This window comes from Nestor notabilis, unplaced genomic scaffold (genome assembly GCF_000696875.1).
Source record: "Nestor notabilis isolate BGI_N333 unplaced genomic scaffold, ASM69687v1 scaffold10982, whole genome shotgun sequence".
Lineage (NCBI taxonomy): Eukaryota > Metazoa > Chordata > Aves > Psittaciformes > Psittacidae > Nestor > Nestor notabilis.
In genome coordinates, this window is record NW_009917005.1 from 13,665 (window position 1) to 29,488 (window position 15,824).

The 15,824-nt window shown below is 42.7% G+C and overlaps 1 protein-coding gene across 1 annotated transcript in view; it reads right to left on the reverse strand.

Annotated features, from left to right (window-relative positions):
* The window catches only part of RFWD3 (ring finger and WD repeat domain 3), a 20,500-nt gene extending 6,631 nt beyond the window's left edge, over positions 1–13,869 (reverse strand). The window contains 8 exon segments of the mRNA XM_010024875.1: positions 204–432; positions 4,484–4,598; positions 7,185–7,276; positions 9,812–10,009; positions 10,109–10,209; positions 11,952–12,193; positions 13,537–13,734; positions 13,736–13,869. Of these exon segments, the coding sequence (XP_010023177.1) occupies positions 204–432; positions 4,484–4,598; positions 7,185–7,276; positions 9,812–10,009; positions 10,109–10,209; positions 11,952–12,193; positions 13,537–13,734; positions 13,736–13,869 (1,309 nt within the window).
* Positions 13,870–15,824: the final 1,955 nt, after the last annotated feature.

Below are 15,824 nucleotides of genomic sequence, written 5' to 3' on the forward strand. Positions count from 1 at the left end.
AGTGGAAGGTGTCCGTGCCTGTGGCAGGGTGTTGGAACTGGGTGAGTTTTAAGGTCCCTTCCACCCCAAGCCATTCTAGGATTCTATGATCCTATTCCCAGTTTACAAGGCACATGCAAAGGTGAAGCAGAGCAGCAGGGAGCAAGTAGAAAGCACATCTAACTTTCACCCAGAACCCCCCAAATCATGACTTGCTTAATTACCAGGAATTAATGTAGACTCTGGAGAAGGCTGTGATACCACAAGGCAGCTCAGTGAGTCACAGTATGCCATTACTCTGCAGTTCCCAGACTGAGACACCATGAAAACCTTTTCCAAGTGGTACTTGCACTGGCTTTGGCTGGAGGGCAGGATGCCTGGAAGGCGTGTACGGGAGCTGCCAGGCTTCTCAGAAGCACCTGCATTGTGCTGGGCCATCAGAGCCCTCAGCTCCTGCAAAGGGAAACACCCAAAAGCTTTAATGCGCCATGGACAATGGAACAGTCTGTGTTGTCTATTCCAGATGCTCCAACTCTTGTTCTCATATGAAGAGGGAGAATATGGTCCCCACTTCCATGCAGTTCCTGAAATGCTGGACTCCCAAGTACACCAACTATTACAGTGAGAAAGAGGCATTTGAATGCTATGCAAGTTCTGGCAGAACATGCCCAAAGTCTTTTATTGTATGTATTAGACCCTGTGAAAGAAAGGACTCTTTGGCAACACATGAAACCCAGTAACAATTATTACCAGATCAGTGCTGTTGAGAAGAGAACACACTGCCAAGTATTACATGCAGCTAAACCACAAGTCAATTAAAACCATTTTCCAGAATTTCCAGAATACCCCATAAAAAACCCAAAAGCCCAAGTTCCAACATAAAGGGTGATGCAGAAAACAAGTCAGTCTTTTTAATGAAGATGACCCTGTTCTTGTAAACCCTGGGCAGCAAATTCCAGGAACAACACAATTCTCAAGAGCTACAGCCCTGTTTTCTGCCACCACTTCCTCCCCCTTCTTCCACGTTGACTGATGAATGCTCAGGGATACTTGGCAGAGACACAGCTAGAACTGCTTCCATCACCAACAACGTACTCCTAGAATTCCTCCTTCCAGATATCATCAGGGGGAGGTGGCTATGTGAGTAGTGGCCCTGGCATATTGTGAGTCAACTAAAAATGCCCCTCCAAAAAAGGATTTTACCAGCTTGTTGTAATCAAGGGCAAACCCAGAGAGCACAGAACCCCAGGGATATTAGAGGGAGTGTATACATTAAGAAAATTGCTGTTTGCTTTCTGTTGTCTGAGCAACACAGATTATGCCTCAAATACTATGTAATCTTTAAACAATTAGGGGCTGCAAGAGTGATATTATGAATATATTAGATTGCAAGCTAGCTTCAATATTGAACCAGCCACTGCCATTTAACTCATGTCTATGCAAAGGCATTAGTTCTCAAAGAGGAAAGATCAAAGCTCAAGTTCTACATTAATAGTTATCATCAAGACCTATAACTTATGGGAACAGCTCAAGAGGAGAGCAACTCTAATATTTGACAGAGGTCTGAGCTCGTTGCATCAAGCTCATTGCAAATTCCACAAGGGAACAAAAATATAATAATTAAAGAAATAAAAATCAAAGCTTAAGAGTCAAGATGATCCCATTAGAGCAAGCAAAGATAAAACAACCCGGGAAAGAAGAAGAAGTGTGGGGGTGGCCAGGATGCTATAGCTTTGGGCTTAGAGTAAGCAGTCTGAAAACACAGGTAACTTAGAAATAATGGGATTATTAGATTTTTGATTAAAAGTCACTTTCTTCTAAAAGGCAGGAGAAGACCACCACCAAGGATCAGAAGAGATTCAAACGTTGTTGCTCTGGGGAGTTTGCAAAACTCTCCTTGTCACCTGCACTCAACATTCAGCTTTTACACAAGTGATTAAAAAGGAAACCAGGCATAATTAAAACCACAAGGACTATTAGTACCATGTTTCCATTTAAACATGATGGCTGAAGCCAGCAGAATCAGGAAGCCTTGCTGGAGACACATTACCAAGGCAATTAAAAATGTTGCCCTACAGAACAAATTCCACTAATTGTGCTCAGAAATACGCTCTTTTGATAATGGAAGCTTACACTTTCCTTGAGGTGCTTTGCAGAGCCTTCCTGGTGTTAAGGAAGGGCCTTCAGGGCACACTTGTGTTTGCAAATGTTATGACTGCCTTCAAAATTTCAGCTTGTACTTGTAGTGATGAATGAACACAGTCACACAGGTTGGGTTAAAAAAGAGAATACGGAGCAGAAGTCTTCCTGAGGAGCATGCAGGACAAGTAGAAGCAGGAGAGCATAATAAACAGGAAAAGAAAACCACCAGCTACAACAAATTCAGAACAGTTTTCTTTGAATATTAGTATTTCATAGCTGATATAAAGCTTAAAGACAAAGGCAGTTACCAGATGATTTTCGCTATCTAGTTGTGCTCCCACTGACCCCATATGCACTGTACAGCCCTAGCCTTCCATTTAAGAGTTAAACACGTGGCTGTACAACCTCAAGCTTAGGAGCAGCACTGCAGGCATTCCACCTTCCTTTGGTTTGGGGGTTCAAATTCACTTAAAGGGAAAGAGAGCATTTTTAATCACCTTCACTGTAAGTAACAGCAAAATGAAATTGTAACTTTTCAAAGAATCAGAATGGTTTGGGTTGGAAGGGTTTAAAGCTCATCCAGTTCCAACTCCCTGCTTGAGCAGGTCCACATTCCTCTTGCGTTTTCACACATTCCTTCCGCAATCCACAGCACTTTATTCTCTCCATTGACCTACAGCTTCGTATGCCAATTAAACGTGTTTTCTTGTGCCACCAGTAACATTGCCTGCTGAAGGAGCAGGGCAACAGACTCAAGATGTAGCAAGGCACGTTCGGACTTATGCAAGGAAAACACTCAACCTTGCAGTGAGGATGGTCAATCAAGACATGCAGAAAGGATGTGCAATCTGCTTGATACACTGAACAACTGTCATGACAGTGCCCTGAGCAAACCAACCCATCACTGAATTCACCTACCTAGAGTTGGTCTGGAAACCTCCAGAGATCTCTTCCAACCTAAATGATTCCATGCAAGTAGCTGCTTTACTAAATGACCTCTGATTGGAAAGAAACTCATTAAGCATACGCTCAAACTATAATCAGACAAGTTAGAGACTTATTCCAGACTTCCTGATGATTTTCTGTTCTCCAGCAAATTGTTTATTCGTAGCATAAACAAGCACCTTAAAATTGCTTCCAGCATTCCCACTAATCACTACAGGACAGTGATGAATGCGGTATAAATACTGAAGCACAGCTTAAAGAACACAGAGGACTTAATTCTGTTAGACTGCATACTTTATCATTTAACACCAAAAGAATTGCAGGAGGACATTCTGGACCTGCAGTTTCATCTTACGCGCATTTTTCCTTAAAGCAAAATTTGAAGAGACCCGATTTTCTTATTAGCTCTGATGAGCATAAAGCATCACACAGGAATTTAGGCAAACTATTTATAAAGCCTTGTCTCACATCACACAGGAAGACTTCACCAAAGAGGATGTTGCTTTTTGTACAGACATGAATAGCCAAAGCCATAAAAAAAAAAAAATCCAGAAGTAGGGAAAAGCACAAAATCGAGTTACTAAACAGTGAGAGATTAGATATCATCTAATTCATAAAACAAAAAGTAGCAAACTTGCGATGAAACAAGCTCTTTGAAAACCTAGCACTGGTGGAACATGACGGAATTCATGGCTGGAAGCACCAGCAGAGTCCACAATTTACAGGAATCCTGCAAAAGCACCTGTGATGGGTTACAAAAATATCACAGTATTACAGAAACCAGAAAGGAAACAGTAATTTAGTTTCAGTGATTTGTACTCTAAGGGGACAGAGGTGCCTCTTCACAGCTGCTCAGTGTATGCACACAGGCCATCCTGTTGACAGACAGGTGCTTAAGTAGAACATTAACTGACCTTCACCAAAAAACCCCAAACTAAACAAACAAAAATATTTAAGAAAAAAATTTTTGTTGTTTTCATGTGGATTTGCATATACCCATACCTAGCCCCAAAGGCTCTTGATTAACTAGTGGTAGTAGGTCCCATTTAGGTTTATAGTACTATAGACATTTTCAAAGCTTATTTTGATGCAGCTAAGATAGTAAGTTAGGTTTTGTGGTGCCTGGGAAGGCCTGGTAATACAGCACCAGAGCAGGAACCTACAACATCAGCAGCCAAAGCACTCCACTGCTAAGCTGTACTTGCAACTTTGATCAAGCCTTTAGAAGCACAAAAAAGCAGGTCAGTGTTCTGTAGCATACATGAATATGCCAATCTAGGATGTTTAGGATGCTCCTGATGTTTCACCAGTTGAGTTTACTAAATCCTGGTGCTTACTAGAACTGGAAGCCTGCCTTGGCTCCTCAAAGGGAATAAGAGAAAGGGAATCCTCTGTACATGAGTAGGATGAGACTCACCTGAACTTGCTTGTGGAGTTTGCTGCATTTGTCTGTCAAAACCTGTAGCTGGAGACGGCTCTGTGCAGATTCCAGCTCTGCCTGTCTCCGCAACATTTGCTCCTTTTTTAGGGAGCTGGAAGAGCAAGAGAAAAGGAATCCTTAGGACTAGGTATTACCTAGGATGTTTCTCTTAGCTGTCAACCCTGATCTTCAGGTTTTATCCCCAGAACAAGTCCTGTTCAGGTAAATTCAACAGTAAAAGACTATCTGGGACCACACTCGTCCAGTACATTCACCTTGAGATGTTCTCAGTTACACAATTGTACCAAATGACTCGCTCAAGATGTTCCATAGAAACAACAGCCTTTCTTCTCACTGTCTCCAAATGCACTAATTGAGTAGAGCAGAGGAAAAGAGAAACTGTGGGGTTTCCCCCCCCCCCAAAGAAACAGTTTAACAAATCCTATACTATCAGTGCCCATTAAATATAGCATGCCAGTAATAAAGCAAGTCATAACACAGCAAGATCCATAAGCTTGTTTCTACTACCAGTAGCTAATTTCACATTCGGGAAAATAGACCTCTATCAGAATTAAACAGACAAATTACCTGTGAATGCCCACACAGAAGCCATACTTACTACCTCATCTTTAGCCTAGAAGTGCATACACACCACTTAGCAGCAGCAGTTTTGATAACATACATCAGTATTTCATACAGGTTTTACATAGGTCTGTAATGTTGACCACTGCATTCTGCACTTCAGATGCTGCAATATTCCAGTTATTTCAGTAAAACATGTACAGGGAGATCTAGCTTGCCTAAGTGCCTTCTAAATATACAGACCTAGCCTTGCACGTTCACCAGGCAGAGAATTTTGTCATTTCCCTGTAGCTTCATGCAATTTTTACTTTTGCTGCAGAAGAAATAGGTAAGATGCTGTATTTAACTATCACATTCTTTACGTAAGTCCCCAGAGCCTGAAGGCTGGCTTTTCTGAACGTGAAGAAAAAAACCCCCATGATCCTGTGCCTAATTCAAGTCTGTGAGCAAACACTATTGATGCATGTATGCAGAGTTCACTTTTGTCCTCCACTCATGGCTGTATGCGACAAAGCAGCCACTGCCAGCAGCTTCTCTAGACTGGCAGGCAGTCAAAAACAGGAAGCAGAGGAGGTGCAGAGCTGCAGCAAGACTAAGACACAAGATACAAGAAGCAGTTAGACAACTGCTTCTCCATGAGAAGCAAGATTTAAAAACCCGAATGCTTTCAAAAAAAAAAAAAAAATCTTATCATTTGTTTTCCACTGTCAATCCAGTAAAAGAACCCCTTTTAAGAGTTCAAACACCATCAGGCAGTGGCAATCTGTACAAAAGAGGTATTTTTCCCTTTGTGACAGTTACTCCTTGATCATTTCTGACCAATAATGACCAGGATAGTGAGGTTTCTGTTGGAAGACTGCACTGAAAGAACAGCAGTGAAGTTGACCCCAAGTAAATTCTATTCACTCCACAATTCAGGAGAAGTGATATTCAGAGTTTTTTTATTTCAGAATAGTATCTGACAGCATCTTACTAAAAAGAAATCAGTCCCCATTTTCATACCTGCTTTTTTTTTTCTCCCCCCAATAAAAAGTCTGCATTTCAGCTGAAGAGGTAAGCAGAGTCATAGTAATGCTTGCTTTCATAAATAAAGGTACATGAAGAGTTTGACAAAGTGAGATGGAAAGTGATTCATATGAGAGATTACTGTTTAATGTGTGTAGGAAAGGTCAGCTCTTCAACCCCCTTGCATGTATAACTATGCCTCGGTCATGGTTCAAGCCCAGCCAGCAACCTGGACCCCCGCAGTCGCTCGCTCACTCTCTCCCCTTTTCCCTCCTCCCCCCGCTCCCAGAGGGATGGGGAGGAGAATCAGAGGAATGTAACTCCCACGGGTTGAGATACCAGCACTCCAGTAACTAAGGTATAATACAAACCACTACTGCTACCAATAAATAATGTAAGAGGAATAACAAGGGGAGAGGACACAACCGCTCACCACCCGCCGACCGACAGCCAGCTCGACCCGAGCAGTGATCTGGGCCTTCTGGGTAACTCCCCCCAGTTTATATACTGGGCATGACATGCTGTGGTATGGAATACCCCTTTGGCCAGTTTGGGTCAGGTGTACTGTCTCCGCTTCCTCACGGCTTCCCCTCCTCCCTGGCAGAGCATGAGACTGAGAAAGTCCTTGGTCAGAGTAAACATTACTTAGCAACAACTAAAACCATCGGTGCTATCAGCGTTGTTCCCAGGCTGAAAGTCAAAACCACAGCATTGCACGAGCTACTAAGAAGGAGAAAAAATGACTCCTGTAGCTGAACCCAGGACAGCCTCACTTCTCTAATGATGAATTAGAAACAAAAAGCTTTTTGGCAACAACTCCACATGTTCTGCCATGATGACATTTCAGGGTACAGATAGTTTTTGCTGTTTCAGTGCTGCAAAGCTCAAACTCAAGCACTCTGTTCCAAAAGAAAACTCTCCTTCCAGGCAAGACACATGCAACACAGAAAGGCCTTGCATTGTGAAGTCAGCCATGCTTATGGTAGTTCCCAAGGGAGTGCATAAACTGCTTTAGATATTACAGGAAATTAAAGCACAAAGTAGAAGCTGGGCTGCAGCTTTCAGTGGCAGACAGGCAGTGAGGATGTATCTTTACGTGGAGACTGCTTACCTTTTCATCCATTCTTGCTCACTGGTATCCAGCGCTTTCAGAGTGCGAGCATACAGGATCACAATGTCAGAAGATTTTGCTTTCTTGTTGCACTGAAATGAAAAGACAAGTTCAGGTCATCTACAAGAATTACAAGTCTTCCAATACCTAAAGGGGCTACAAGAAACCTGGAGAGGGGCTTTTGACAAGGGCCCTCTCAGGTGCAGGACAAGGGACAATGGCTTTAACTGACAGAGGTGAGACTGAAATGAGATCTTAGGAAGAAGTTCTTCCCTGTGAGGATGCTGAGGCGCTGGAGCAGGTTGCCCAGCAAAGCTGTGGCTGCCCCATCCCTGGCAGTGTTCAAGGCCAACTTGGAAGGGGCTTGGAGCAACCTGCTCTATTGGAAGATGTCCCTGCCCATGGCAGGGGTTTGGAACTGGATGAGCTTTAAGGTCCCTTCAACCCTAAACCATTCAAGGATTTCAATTTAACTATCCAAACCACACATCCCTACAAGTTTATAGGTATTATTTTGAAAAATCTTTCTAACTTCGAAAGAAGGGGTTGTCTACTTGAAAACAAATCCATAAAACCACAAACATTAACACGAAGAACAAAAGCATGTTCTTTCCCTCATGACACCAGAGCTCTAATCACAGCTACAACTGTAGTTTAGGTCATGTACCCTATTGCACCTTTAGTAATGCATATCCTTGCTTCCCACTAAATTTATCCTGATAAAGCAGCACAGTCAGGTGAGCTCCAGGGACAACAGGATCAGACAAAGTAGGAGAAGAAAGAGCTAAACCAAATCCAGCCCAACCTGTGTTTTGAAAACATTAAGACTGGCTGCTTGGCCAACAGATGAGGATTTAGGAACACCTGAGTACACTCCCAACGCTGCTATTTACATGCTATATTCCTTTAATCAAATCCTACAGCACCAAATCTGTAACAGCATTCCAGTGTCTGTATGAAATACTGACATCCCACTGATTTCAGTGATGCACAGGGAGTCACCTATTCCTATAATCTTGTGCATCTGGCTGTGACCATTTAGTACTTTAGAGTCACCCAAAAAAGAAGGGATATTACTTCCCCCCACACACACACCCCCTGTCCATGAGTTGGGACTTGGAGGAAATTACAGCATCTGCAAGCTTACTGTTTTGCAAACATACGTTGTTGATCAGAAAAGAGGCAGGAAATACTCAGATCAAGTAACCTCTGCCAAACATGAAATTACTACGTGCGCTTAAAATGAAGACTTCTCTATGGTTTAGTGGCACAAAGATATCACAGGCAAGAGTTTTAGATCAGACAACCCCCCTTCTTTAGTCAAGAAATGCCTTGCAGAGCAGTGAGTGGCTAAGACAGCTTTCCTGGCAGCTAGCAGCTGTCACTGACAGGATTGGGAATGCCGCAATTACACAGTAACTCGCACTCCAGCCATTTTGTATACAGAGCACCATACACAGCAACTCTGTGCCATTGAACAGAGAATGCTCCATCACAAAGGACAGCAACTGAAAATGAAGGGAAGATGATTTAGCTGCAAGGTTCTCCCCAGAGCAAGTTTTCCTAGGAACTTTTCAGTATTTGCATCACTGAAAGAAAGAGAGGGAATAAGCACGCCTTAGGAGTTGGTAGGGTTCAAGAAGAAAGCAGTCACAAAATTCCAAAGAGCAAAGATGCCACAAAGGTCTGAGAATTCTGTCTGGGTCTGGAGTGAGTGGGGAAAAAAAAAAAAAAAAAAAAGCTTACACAGAATTGACAAGGGTAAGGAAAATAAGGTTTAGGCCTTTTCTATGGCAACAGTTAATCTTCAGGTTTAATCACAGTGCACATCAACAGGAGGTTTCTTGTTAAGAGAAGGGAATCCTGCACAAAGTCAAGCAGGGCTATTGAAGCTCCCAAAATGACAAAGCCAAAGAAATCTGGGCTTCCAGCCACCAACTTGGAAAGCAGCAGAACTGTTTCCAGTACCTGTTTTCAAGACCTGATTTTTATCAATATTCTTTTCTGGAGAGAAGGGATGAGGAATGGGCACAGAGAAGTGCAGACCTAATCAAGAGATCAGTATCACCCATTGAAACAAAGCTGAAAAGAACACCTTAAAAAAGCAGATATACCTCTTGCAGATGAACATTACTTGTTTCTCAGTTCATTCTCTGCAACCTACCCCAACAACCTGATCTGCTTAAAGGCTGCAAAAGCAGATTCAGTTCAGATCACAGGGTTAACCAGCTGAAAACAGTTCTCAAACAGTTTCCTTGTCCAGTACCATATTCTTTATGCTCAGTTCATTGTTCTAGGAATCTGCCACTTCCACAACCCAAGACAACAGTGCAGTGTCATGAAAGCATTTACAGGTTTAGCACTGGAACTCTCAAACTTCCAAGTCTGCTACTTACAAATGCTCTACGTTAGGGAGAAAATCCAAGTCAGCATTATCTCTTTAAAGCAGTACTAGTTGTTCTTGGCCCAGTTACATCAAAATTATGTTGATTTTTTGTTCTTTCTGACAGTAAGCAAAGGTGGATACTTCATGCAGCAAGCAGTTCTAACAGTTATGGTGACTACACCTGCAGCAACAGTTAACCCAACAGCAAGTCCTTCCCAATGCACATAAATGTGCATTTTACCTGGGGACACTTCCCTTCCTGTCCCTTGAGCCACTTTTTGATGCATATATAGCCAAAGAGGTGTCCACACCGCAGTGCTGAGAGACGGTGGTCCCCACTGTTGGTCCACTGCTCAAAGCAGATGGCACAGGTGTCCCCTTCCTCCTCATCCAGTGGTGCAACAGGAACTGATGGCTCCGGTCCCTTTAGTGGAGCTCTCTAGGATTAAAAATCAAAACAAAACAGACACACAACTTTTAGACAAATGAGGCATTTACCATATTTAATCTGGCTCCAAAGACATTTAGGTCACCTTACCTGCTTTAGCTGGACTTCAGCCTCTTCACCTTCAGGACTTCTGTGTACTGCAGAAGCTTGAGACAATGCTTGAGGTGGCTCTCCTTGGATCTGACTGGAAGCTAAAGAAAGCATTGCTTGTATGAACCAATACATAATGGGGGGAAAAAAGTTCTTCTTGACTTGATCTGAAATCATTAGGGCATAAAGTAACCAGTGCAGTGATGGCACAGGTTACATACAGAGCTTCAGATCAGTGTCCTGGATACAAGAGGCTGGGCAGCCTGTGTGTAAGCCCCTCCACTTATCAACAATTGAGCTGAAGAACTTTGTTTTCTTTTATAAAAACCATCAGAATTTCAGTGAAAAAAAAAAAAAAAAAAAAAAGAGGTCTTTTGAATACAGTAATTGTTAATGGGACTTTGACATGCTTGAAACAAGCATATCTGCATACAGGTCTATAATTAAGGTTACACCCCTGCATCATTGTGCTCAGAGAAAGGCAACAATATGCAAAAATTATTTTTACAAGGGATCCAAGTGTGTGTATTTTATGTGCCAAGAAAGTATTTACCATATGCTATCTGTCCATTCACCCTGACTTAAGCACTTTTCCAACTGGTAGTTGTCTGAACTATCAGTTCTGCTGGGCCATACGTTTTTGGGGTGTCACACTGTTAGCCCTTCTGTTGAAGCATGGGCACGCGGAAACACTATGTTTGGACTACCACCACAAGCATACTGAAAAAGGAGCAGAAAACAGTCTCCCTCCATGTCCTGACAAAACAAGAGAGTTATTAGTCACATTTAGTGTTCAAGACAGATATTCTCAGTCCAGTAGAGACATATCACCTAGGTCTGGCTAATGTCGATAAAAATTTCAGCCTCCATGGCTCTGGGCTGGAGGGGAACCAGTGGCTTATATAAGCAAAAAAAATGACAAGGGAATTCCAGAAAACCCAACAGAGAGCATATGGTCACACAACATTAGACAGCACTGAACAGCTTGAGCTCCTGTCACGTGTAAGACTAGCTCAGAGCAAGCAGAATGAGTCTGTTCAAAAGACACCTCATAGACGTACCCTCAAAAACAGATGTTGAGGTGGGCAAAACCAAAACTAAGGGCAGAGAGTGAAGTATAAGGGCATTCCTTAGAGACTGAAGCAAAAAACCAAAACAAACCAACCCACTAATCTTGTTCTCTCTGGGCATCGACAACTTTGACTAGCAAGTTAATTTTTCAGTCTTATATAAAACTGTGTATGTTCAGGACAAACAATGTCACTAACTGTGTAGCAGCCTGTGAACATGCATTCAGATAAAGGACTGTGAGCCAGAAAAAGCCAAGGAAACACAGACAAACAAAAAGCCCACTGCCCTAAGCACCTCTATCTCCTCAGCTGTATGTCAGGAGAAATTACAGGAATGAAAAGAAACTCTAAACTGAAGACCAAAATCCCAAATAATGAAAAATACTCGGATCCTTCTCTGAAAGCATTGCTGATTTCCAAGCTGTAACCTAGTGTCTTCGGCAAGACTACTTGATAAGATATAATAGCAAAAGCAGGGTAAGTAATTAAATTTAAACTTATTCTGAATATTTACAGGATTACTTGTAAGTAGCATCCTGCAAATAGCAAAAGATTGTATTTAACATTATAGTAGCAATCACCCATTGCTGCTACTGCTCTTGGAACTCTTGCCAGAAAGCCTTGTGGCAGCAACCTGCTCCCATCAGCTGTAGGCATAATGATCTTTCAACATCGTCTGTTGGGAAGCTCAAAAGGATTTCTCCACTGAGTTTTCAAACAGCAAGATGACTTTCCAAAAATCAGTGTCTACACAGCTCTAATATATCACAAACCTTCCAAGCTAGCTGTCAGAGGTGTCTCCTGGGCTGATGGTAACAGCGGTGCTGCAGCCCCCAGCACTTCCTCTTCCTCCTCCTCAGTAGAAGTGCTGCTGTGAGTCTCACTTATTTCTATTGTTTCATCTGAGCTGTGTTCCTGGCTGTCCCCTGCAATATGCAGAGGCTCCATATGCAGAACTGGCTCTGCAGCTGGCTGTTGGGTCCTGCTGAGTTGAAAGTAACTGTCCAGGGCTGCCCTGAGTTCAGAAAAGAAAGAAACAAAAGCCGCAGTTATTTCAGGGAAGGTAAAGACTCCACATGTTTCTCCATGCTTGCTTGTGGTTAAAATTCCTAGGTTCTGGCTACAATAGGAAGGTATCAAAGTTAAAGACAGACATTCTCTGTTAGAGGGGCAATCCAAATCAATCACCTGCTTTATGGACAATCAGCAGTATCATACAGCAGCCACTCATTTTGCTCAGCTCAAAGAAAATATCCTTATTACAACAACAATACTGTCTTCTTTTGGGGTGGTGTGGGTTGGAGAGAAAAAAAGCAAAGAAGTATTGTTTGCTAATAGCCTAAGGAACTCCTAATCAATGCCTCCAATCCTAACTCACACCTGGTTCCCACAGTCACTAGTAATATTAAATGTATAAGACTTGTATCAGAGTTTGATTCCATTGACTACTTTGTGCCTAGTCTGTCTGCTTTCTTCTCTTATTTTCTATCCATTCCTGGATTGAAACACCCTCCTCTCTCCCCCAGCAGTTCAGCTATAATCTCAATTATACATCAGATTCAAAAGAAGTTTTTCAGGTTGCCTTCTAGCTTTGAGAACTAGTGACCTTCATACAAAATCAGAGGGCAAACAGCAGTGTTATGATCAATCATCTGGGAGAAGATGAGTTCTTGGTCTCCCTGAATTTAAAGGCAATGCTCCAGTTAATTAGTATTTCACCTTTGGCATTTACAAAAGCTACAAAAATGAGGCAAAACCCAAACAAACCAGAAATGGAAGTTTCCTACTGGCTGCAGAGCATCTGCACTCATCAACCTTTACACCCATCACAGATGGTATTAAACACTATTTTTTCTTTGCCTGGAGGTAACAAAAAATAACCCACTCCAGGAAAACATTAGTTTATATGTTTGGGAAAGCTTTTGCTGCAGTTGCCACCAGAAAATGTAATCAGGCAGTTCCCAAATCAAAGGTGAAATGCAAAACAGCACAAGCTCCTCTGTGCTGGCTGGAACTGCCAAGAGTCAGCACTGCTGCAGGAAGCACCAACAGGAATCTGGCAGAGCAGAGGGAACAGTGGGAGCAGCAACTCTGCAAGCAAGATGGAAAGTGCAGAAAGGCCCAGAAGTCAACACAAGAAACAGGGAGGATTCACTTAACACAAACAAAGATCCTTCCAGAAGAGGTCAGAAAGTGCTGTGCTATTCTTGAGCTTAAAAAGTATATGAGGTGCCCAGAATTTTGCTACAGCCATACACCTGGACTGAGCTGGACTTTGTAAGCCAGGAACCAAGGCAGTTTTAAACAATGCGAGACTTGACAGGTGTGTGTTCAGACCCGATTTCATCTCTGCTTTACCTGGCACTGATTGTCCTCTGGGAACCACCAACTCGCTGTTGGCTGCGACTTCTCCTCACCCACAGATGCATGACCTGTTCCCCTTGCAGCCTTTGGAGTATACTGGGAGCTGTGACAGGACTCAGCTGTGGGTCAGGCTCAGCAGCTGCTTCCTCTGTACCAGCATTTGGTATGACAATAGTGTCATCAGACTCTGTCTCCTCCTTCACTGAGCACCGGTACATGGGATGACAGCACAGCATGACCAGAGGGTTCTGTGGAAAGTGTGTTGAGGTTCTCTGCAGAAGAACCAGCCCCTGCTTGGAAATCAAGTTCCATCTCTTCTTGAGCCATTTCTGCAAAAAGTAGAAGAAAAACAGTATTTATTTGCAAGTGTGCACTCAGCTTCCAGCCTGATGGTAACAAGAATCAGCAGTGAGTGACTATAAAGCCTTTAGAACTCAGACTCAGGAGAAGACTTTGTCTCTTTGCTGCAGAGCTAAACCATCTCAAGTTGACACATGTACATGAGCGGGCACAGAAGGCAGAAGTCTTTGGCTTAACAGCAGCCAGCACAAAGGCACACCACAAAAGTCAACTTAAGTAAGCCTTTGGATGAACATGAAAAGTTAAGGATTTCTTGCTGGTATAATTTGTCAGTAAATTCATGTGGAGAACAGAGTTTGGAAGTAATGAGAGACTCTCCATTGTGAGCAGCACTGCACAAACACCCACAAAGACAGCCAGAAACAAGCTCTACAATGCAGTCCTTTGTTGCATTGCTCTCAGGGTATATTTTCAAGTTTCTGTGAATAAGATTCTGTATAACAGAGCAGTGCGACCTATACCCATAGCTCACTTCACAGGCCCTTCGGGTACCTTATATTCACCAATACTACACAAACCCAGAAAGAATATCACAGCAGAACCCACATCCAGGATGTCACAGGCAACAAGTTTTCTACAGCACCAGCATTTGCAGGTCCATATTCAGCCCAAGACTGAATCTGGACCCACAAATCCTGCAGATAAACAGGAAATTTGCAGTAAAACCTCACATACATTATTTAAGGATGGATGCCTGCAAACACCTTTGGGATAAAGATTTCAGGTTACCTCCTATATAGAAGTACTACCTTAGGTTTTGAAGAAATAAAGAGGAGACAACAGTATGTGCACTGCTAATTATTATGCTGCTATCCAGTGCCAAAGTAGAGCACTCTAGTCACCCTGTTCTACAGGCACTCTCACAAAAGTTCAAGATTTAATAAATTGGATAAATGTGTAAAAGAATAAAACAGTGCTTTTCTGGAGAGGATACATGGATTACATTTCACAAGCTGCTGAAAGACATTTCACATTCTCCAAAAAACACTTAGACAATCACAAACCTGAAAGGTCTCGGGAATTGAGGACCTTTACCATCACTGAAGAATCCAAAGCACACACTGAGATTTATTAGGCTAGGTACTGTGCAAACAGAGCAAAGACTGCTTTGAGTACAAAGAATACCCAGAAAAATGTATACAAGAATTACTAGAAAGACTTATTTGAGCATTACTAGCAATGCTCAAATGTTTTTATAGACCTCTTAAGAAATTCTAACTTAAGAATCATTTTATAATTCTTATCCTAATTAGCAATTCAGCCTACTTTAGGCCAAACGCAGATGTTAAATGTCATTTCCCAGCAGAACAGTCATATAGTCCAGATACAATAATCTCAATGTTCAAGTATTGCTTCTCCAGCATTAAACTCACATTTATGATAAACTTGTCACCTATAAGCACAACAGAATCTTTATTTTTCCCTGTAAATTAACTGCGAGACTGGAAAACACTGCCCACATTCACCACTGTGGGTTGACTAGCCCTGCATATTTCTTAATACACAGCATCTCCAATGTAACATCTTGGGAGTCTTCCTGAAGGGGGCAAGGGCCAGCGCTTCCTCCAGCCAGGATTCCAGTGGTCCCTGGAAGAGCCGCAGATGGAAGGTCTCCATCAACAGACTCGTCTGGCCCAGACGACCAACGCCGCAGCGCTTCCAGCAGACAGAGCCAGGAGGCTCCACAGACCGCCTGCAGCACTGACCTGACGGTCGAACGCGGAAGCACCAGCTTCCCCTTGTGGAGTGCCTCCTCTCCTGCTCAGGCAAACCCAAAACCTGCTATACATCTCCAGGCGTTATAACGCTGCGCCTGCTTTAACATAGTTAACAAAAAAGACCGAAACACAACTCAAAACTCCGCACACGCTCCACAAGCACCGGTTTATTTCTGGCTTCTTACAGGATTCGCTTGCTTTAAC